Genomic DNA, 7,271 nt, shown 5'->3' on the forward strand with positions numbered 1-7,271 from the left:
AGGGGTGCTCGGTTGTAACTTTTGCTTACAGTTTATACAGTGTTGAAGTATTTTTCAACAAAGTTAAAGTGACAATCTGTTTTTGCCTAAAAAGATGTAAGAGAAATGATTTTACTTTTCTCTAAAACAACTAAATCATCCATCATAACCAACTGCCATGAAGAGAGAAATTAAGAAGAAAATACCTGAATCACATAAAGGGAACTGCCAAATGTTCATCCAGTTTAAAATGTAGGAAACCATCCCAACAATATAAGCCATTATGAAACAAAACATAAAAACATGCAAGCAAGGAATGTTCAAAAGTCTGCAACAACTAATTAAAAAAATGAGTCCAGAGCACTGATGGAATCTCCATGCTTCTGCATATCTAATCATTCTCTTCAGGAGGAGGCTCAAGATTTAAGTCAAAGAGGAAAGTCCCTGCAAGATTCTGAGTTACTTCAACTTCCTCCCTTTTTTCACCTATCAAAATAAATTTTAAAGAAGATAGAATTAGGAAAGATGAAGTTGACTGAGAAAACAATCTTAATGGGACGAGCTGTTTTCAGGAAAAGGAAAAAAGAAAGAACCTCCAGCATGTTCAGCAATAGGTTCTGCCTCGTGATTCAGCAAGGTTTTCTGCAGTCTCACAGTCCCAGGAAACATCAGGATGTTCAAGTCCAGCAGTTTTTGATTAAGCTCATAATCAACATTTGAGAACTGATATTTCTCGGTCCACTTTTCACCCATATCAAGGACTGATGGAACTATTAGTTGTTCAGCTTTGACACAGTAAAGAATCTGTCCATCAGTGAGAGTTGAGAGAATCTCTTTATTTAACTTTATTTTAATAGTAAACTCTCATAGGATAATAAGATACTTAATTCTGATGTAAGATCATCAAGTTAAATAAATTTTTATGTAAATTAACCTATGAGTCTGTAAAATAATGGAGTTTTTATGAACTTACAGCTTCAACAGCATTTCGAAGCTTCTTTGCCATTCCTTGCATCCTATAAATTTCACGAGTTGCCATGAGTGACATTTCTGCTATATATCTCTCATGAACCCTACAAATTCATTAAACAACAAGGACAGTAAACTAAGCTACATAAATTATTTCCAATAAATATATAAAAGAAACACAGACACAAGTGCAAATTATGTTAGTTTAATATTCAAACAAGTGATGTAGAAACCTGATGGATGCAGTGCAAATTATCTCTTCATCTTTCTCTAGAATGACTGTACAAAATCCACTAAAATTCAGCCTGGGAAAGTTGGAACTGAGAAAAATATAAAGTACGAAAGAATCAAATTAGTGGATCATAGAGATCAAAGTCTAATAATAAGATCATGATATATATAGAAAAGGTAGCAAACTGAATAGAAGAAAACACTATGTTTCATACTTCTAACAACTGGGGACAACAATTAATTGGATCATATAGAAGAGAAAATATGGAGGATGAAAATTGAAGATGTAAAAGAGTTCATACCTACGATGATAAACAACGCTTTGCACTATATTAGTTCTAGTATGACGATCCATGTAGGTCATGAAGCACTCATCCATCACTCTAAAAGCTACTGCCAGTTTAGAGTTGCATTCAACTCTTTGGTATCCACGCGGATCATCATTTGTTTCCATCCAGCGAACTAGAGAGCAAGAAAAGCCATAATCTAGCTCATTTTTATCCCCAACTAGTACTTGCAAGTCTGTAAAAATCTTCACAGCATCCAGAAAACTCAGATTATCCAGTCAATCATTCAAAAAGATGTCCAAGACATCAAGGTTGTGAGTTGAATTATCAAGTTAATCATGCAGAAAATTTAAAAGGGTAGCAAAGGGTCTCAACGTATTCAATCTGCTAAGCCTATCAAGTTTAAGTCATAGTTACTGCTTTTAATTGAGTCCTTTGTTGCAACCTCATCTATTGAGTGCAAGCAAAATGATTCTCTTCAGACAAGGTTGGGAAACACAGATTATTAGTCCACCTTGCAGAGAATGAAGCCTTTTTTTTCCCAATTAAGCTACTGTTCCAGCTTTTTGAGTCAAAAGAAGTTATGCATACAAGAAGTGGATAGTAAATTAGTAATTAAATGTATGGAAGAAAGGACTGAGTTTTACCTTTTTGCCGGCATTGCCACAAAATTCAAATCCAGGATGCTTAAAATTGAAGACTGACGTTTCAATGCCACATGCCTGATGAACTATATATACATAACAGGCCCAGGTTAGATTAAAATGGTTCTAATTTTCTTCTTTTTCATCCAACAATAGATTCAATTCTAAATGTAGGAAACTTGATAGAGAAAAGATACATACATTGCTTCTGACACTGAAAACATCTTTTTAAATCACCATCACTGCCACCACAAAATTTGCACACACAGTAAGGACAATTCCAATCTCCTTGAAGAAGCTTCTGCATTCAAAAATTCTTAATGGTATATAACAACATTAGACTAAGTATAATTGACCAAACAAGGTAAGAGAAAAAAAAGTAACAAAAACTTCTCACCTCCATTTCCAGGCAATTGGGATGAACTATTGAAGGACACTTCCCACAGCAGAGTAAAGATCCTCCATCAGCACATATGAAACAGACATCACGTGTACGTCTGAGGCATGCGGTTGAGGCCCAACATAGTTGAATTCGTGAGGAATTAACTCTTTGTCTTGATTCCAGGCTTGATTGTGTAAATCCAAGATGGGAAAAGCATGTTCCTGATAAGTAAACGTTACCGTAAGGCATCCTGCTTTCACCTCCCGCACGAACTTCAAACTTCTGCACTGGAACAACCTCACAGCAGCAATTACAAAGTATACTGATTGGTTCCAGTCAGAAGCCAAGCGAAATTGGTAAAGAAATTCTCTTCAGGTAAGAATAAACCACAAATTTTTTTTATTGAAAAATTGTCTGCTTTCCTTACTGCTTGGGAATAGTTTAAATACATAAAAATACAACTGCAGACTCTTACTTTTAAGCAATTAAAGATAATGGAGGAAATGAGATAGTGCCGCAACTGCTTGTTGACCGATTCTGCCGCAATAGCTATTTTATCCCCACGTTCTGTGACTGAAATATGCAGTTTAACATTACTCCCTCCTTTTTCAGGAACCTTGTCCTCAAGGTTAAGATGGCTGAAATTTTTCTCGAAATGATGTAGTAGTTTCCCATGTCGTATCTTCCTTGGGCATCTTCTTCATTAGGAGCTTCTTAGCACTCGCAAGAAAGTAGCACTCCTTCAGATGCATGTGAGCATTCTCCATTCAGCCATTGATGCTTCAAAGTCCATATAAAACAGTTATTTGGAGCATTCTTATATTAAACAGAAAAAGACTTACATGTGTTATTCCAAATATGAAACCAGAGAAAGCATGGAGAAGTAAAAAATTGTTTCAAAATTTTTAGTTGTGTTGCTATGACCATATTCCAGATGGCCTAGCAAATGTTCCATGCATGCCAACATCAACAAAAATTAAAGAATGACCCCAACATGTTACAAGAAGACCTGCATGGATGATCGATTATGAGATAATTGGAATTGACTAATCTAAGAAGCTACTGCCACACTTTGCACTATTTTCATATTTTGATACTAGAAATTTCTAAAAAGTTATCAAAGAATCAAAATGGCAAAATAAATGGATGAAGAAATTACAGGCATTGAATAAAACAACACAAGAGAGTTGATTGGTCTTTCAGAAGGGCACAAGATAATTGGTGTCGAGTGGGTGTACACGACGAAGTTGAAGTAGAACAGAGAAGTTGACAAATACAGGAGCATTTTAGTCGCTAAAGGTATAAGCAAGAATTTTGGAATGGATAACAGAGAAGTATTTGCTCCCATTGCAAGACATAATAAAATCAGGCTATTACAATAGCAGTATAACATTCATGTCCATCTTTCTGTTGCATGGTGACCTTTAAGAACATGTATTTATCAATCAACCTCTTGGCTGTTTGAAGCTTGGAAACAAAAATAATGTCTGTGCACTCAAAGAGGCTTATACGGGCTAAAAGAAGCTCCAAAAATCTCTTGGTATAGTCGTATTAAAACTGATTTTCGAAAAGAATTTTCTTTAAAATGTGTGTATAAGCACACACTCTTTGTTAAGATTGGAGAAGGAGGAAAAGTTCTTGTTGTGCGCTTATGCGTTGATGATTTGGTTTATACTGAAAATGATAGTACTATCATTATTTGAATTTAGAAAGTTATTGAATCAATAATTCTAGAGGTTTAGAGCATTGCCCATTCTTTGTATGTGCAATAAAACATAAAGGAGAAAGAGGATTTTGATATCATCGATAATTTCATCTTCTTAAATGAGATTTAATAGACTCACATATTTGGAAAGAGCTTATAGTCTATTTTAAAAAATGAGGTGGAACATGAAACAACGGACATAAGAGGTTTCAAGAAAGAGAAAAAGAATTGGAAGTTGGAAATGGCTTAAATACAGAGGAAAGAGCCTCAAAAATAGCTGAAGCATCTCGTTATGGAGGAAAGAGGGGACAAGATGTGGTCAAGTGTTTGCTGCTTAAAATGAAAGAGGGGTTGGGGAAAGCTAAAAAGGTGAGAGATAGAAAATACAAAAGGAAAATCTTAAGACTCACTTACATGATATATATTCGGGATCTGTACATATCCAAAAGTCAGGGTTATTTTCCAAAGATGAAACTTAAGACCAAGACGGGCATGAGAAAGGTAAGGGGTGCTTGGTTGTAATCTTTAGTTACAGTTTATACGGTGTTGAAGTACTTTATAACTAAATGAAAAAATTTTGAAGTATTTTTCAACAAAATTAAAGTTACATTCTGTTTTTGACTAAAATGATGTAAGAGAAATGATTTTACTTTTCTCAAAAAACAACTAAATCATCCATCATAACCAACTACCATGAAGAGAGAAATTAAGAAGAAAATACCTGAATCACATAAAGGGAACTACCACATTTTCATCCAGTTTAAAATATAGGAAACCATCCCAACAATATAAGCCATTATGAAACAAAACATAAAAACATGCAAGCAAGGAATGTTCAAAAGTCTGCAACAACTAATTAAAAAAATGAGTCCAGAGCACTGATGGAATCTCCATGCTTCTGCATATCTAATCATTCTCTTCAGGAGGAGGCTCAAGATTTAAGTCAAAGAGGAAAGTCCTTCCAAGATTCTGAGTTACTTCAACTCCCTCCATTTTTTCATCTACCAAAAGAAAATTTTAAGAAGATAGAATTAGAAAAGATGAAGTTGACTATGAAAACAATCTTAATGGGAAGTGCATTTTTCAGGAAAAGGAAAAAAGAAAGAACCTCCAGCATTTTCAGCAATAGGTTCGGACTCGTGATTCGGCAAGGTTTTCTGAAGTCTCACAGTCCCAGGAAACATCAGGATGTTCAAGTCCAGTAGTTTTTGATTGAGCTCATCGTCGACATTTGAGAACTGATATTTCTCGGTCCACATTTCAACCATATCAAGGACTGATGGAATTATTAGCTGTTTAACTTTGACACAGTAAAGAATCTGTCCATCGGTGAGAGTTGAGAGAATCTCCTTATTTAAATTTATTTCAATTGTAAACTCTCGCAAGGTAATAAGATATTCAGTTCTGATATAAGATCATTATATTAAATAAATTTTTATGTAAATTAACCTATGAGACTGCAAAATAATGGAGTTTTTATGAACTTACAGCTTCAACAATATTTTGAAGCTTCTTTGCCATTCCTTGCATCCTATAAATTTCACGAGTTGCCATGAATGGCATTTCTGCTATATTTCTCTCATGAACCCTACAAATCCATTGAACAACAAGGAAAGTGAAATAAACTACATAAATTATTTCCAATAAATATGTAAAAAGAATACAGTCACAAGTGTAAATTATGTTATTTTTATATTCAAACAAATGATGTAGAAACCTGATGGATGCAACACAAATTATTTCTTCATCTTTCTCCAGAATAACTGTATAAAATCCACCAAAATTCAGCCGGGGCAAGTTGGAACTGAGAAAAATATAAAGCACGAAAGAATCAAGTTACTGGATCATCGAGATCAAAGTCTAATAATAAGATAATGATACATATAGAAAAGCTAGCAAACAAAATAGAAGAAAGCACCATGTTTCATACTTCTAACAACTGGAGACAACAATTAATTGGATCATATCGAAGAGAAAATATGGAAGATGAAAATTAAAGATGTAAAAGAGTTCATACCTACGATGATAAACAACGCTTTGCACTATATTAATTCTAGTATGACGATCGATGTAGGTCATGAAGCACTCATCCATCACTCTAGAAGCTACTGCCAGTTTAGAGTTGCATTCAACTCTTTGGTATCCACGAGGATCATCATTTGTTTCCATCCAGCGAAGTAGAGAGAAAGAAAAACCATCACGTAGCTCAATTTTATCTCCAACTCGTACTTGCAAGTCCGTAAAAATCTTCACAGCATCCAGAAAACTCGGATTATCAAACCAATCGTTCAAAAAGATGTCCACAACATCCAGGTTGTGAGTTGAATTATCAAGTTAATCATTCAGAAAAGTTAAAAGGGTAGCCAGGGGTGTCAATGTAATCAATCTGCTAAACCTATCAAGTTTTTCATAGTTACTGCTTTTAATTGAGTCTTTTGCTGCAACCTCATTAATTGAGTGCATTTCTCTTTGCACAATGTTGGAAACCACAGACTATTAGTCCACCTTGGGGAGAATGAAGCATTTTTCCTAATTAAGCTACTCTTCCAGCTTTTTGAGTCTAAAAGAAGCTATGCATATGTGAAGTGGATAGTAAATTAATAACTAAATGTATGGAAGAAATAATTGAGTTTTACCCTTTTGCAGGCATTGCCACAAAATTGAAATCCTGGATGCTTGAGATTGAAGTCTGATGTTTCAAGGAAACATGCCAAATGAACTACATATATAACATGCAAAGATTAGATTAAAATGATTCTAATCTTCTCCTTCATTCAAAAATAGATTCAATTTTAAGCGTAGGAGACCTGATAGAGAAAATATACATACATTTCTTCTGACAGTGAGTACATCTTTCTAAACCATCATCACTACCACCACAAGATTTGCACACACAGTAAGGACAATTCCAATCTCCTTGAGGAAGCTTCTGTGCTAAAAAATTCTTAATTATATATAACAACATTCTAAAAATAACATTAACTAAGCAAGGAAAGAGAAAAAAGAAGTAAGAAAACTTCTCACCTCCATTTCTAGGCAACTGGGATGAACTGTTGAAGGACACTTGCCACAGC

At 34.5% G+C, this 7,271-nt stretch overlaps 1 protein-coding gene across 1 annotated transcript; it reads right to left on the reverse strand.

Annotated features, from left to right (window-relative positions):
- Positions 1 to 370: 370 nt before the first annotated feature.
- LOC148266240 (increased DNA methylation 1-like) lies at positions 371 to 2,127 on the reverse strand. Its single transcript, XM_088218438.1, has 6 exons — positions 2,114 to 2,127; positions 1,482 to 1,730; positions 1,182 to 1,268; positions 953 to 1,052; positions 573 to 783; positions 371 to 465 (listed from the first exon to the last, which is right to left on the reverse strand). Exons 1-6 carry the CDS (start codon positions 2,125 to 2,127, stop codon positions 371 to 373), a joined length of 756 nt encoding a protein of 251 aa, XP_088074564.1.
- Positions 2,128 to 7,271: the final 5,144 nt, after the last annotated feature.

The sequence above is a fragment of the Carica papaya genome, chromosome 4 (assembly GCF_054855325.1).
Source record: "Carica papaya isolate Zhongbai chromosome 4, ASM5485532v1, whole genome shotgun sequence".
Taxonomy (NCBI): Eukaryota; Viridiplantae; Streptophyta; class Magnoliopsida; order Brassicales; family Caricaceae; genus Carica; species Carica papaya.

What these genes read in the sequence shown, in the direction of transcription:
- LOC148266240 (XM_088218438.1), bottom strand. An exon ending in AGCGTTGTTTATCATCGTAG is followed by an intron (nt 1,269 to 1,481) that starts GTATGAACTCTT and finishes TATTTTTCTCAG; the next exon opens with TTCCAACTTTCCCAGGCTGA. An exon ending in ATTTGCACTGCATCCATCAG is followed by an intron (nt 1,053 to 1,181) that starts GTTTCTACATCA and finishes ATGAATTTGTAG; the next exon opens with GGTTCATGAGAGATATATAG.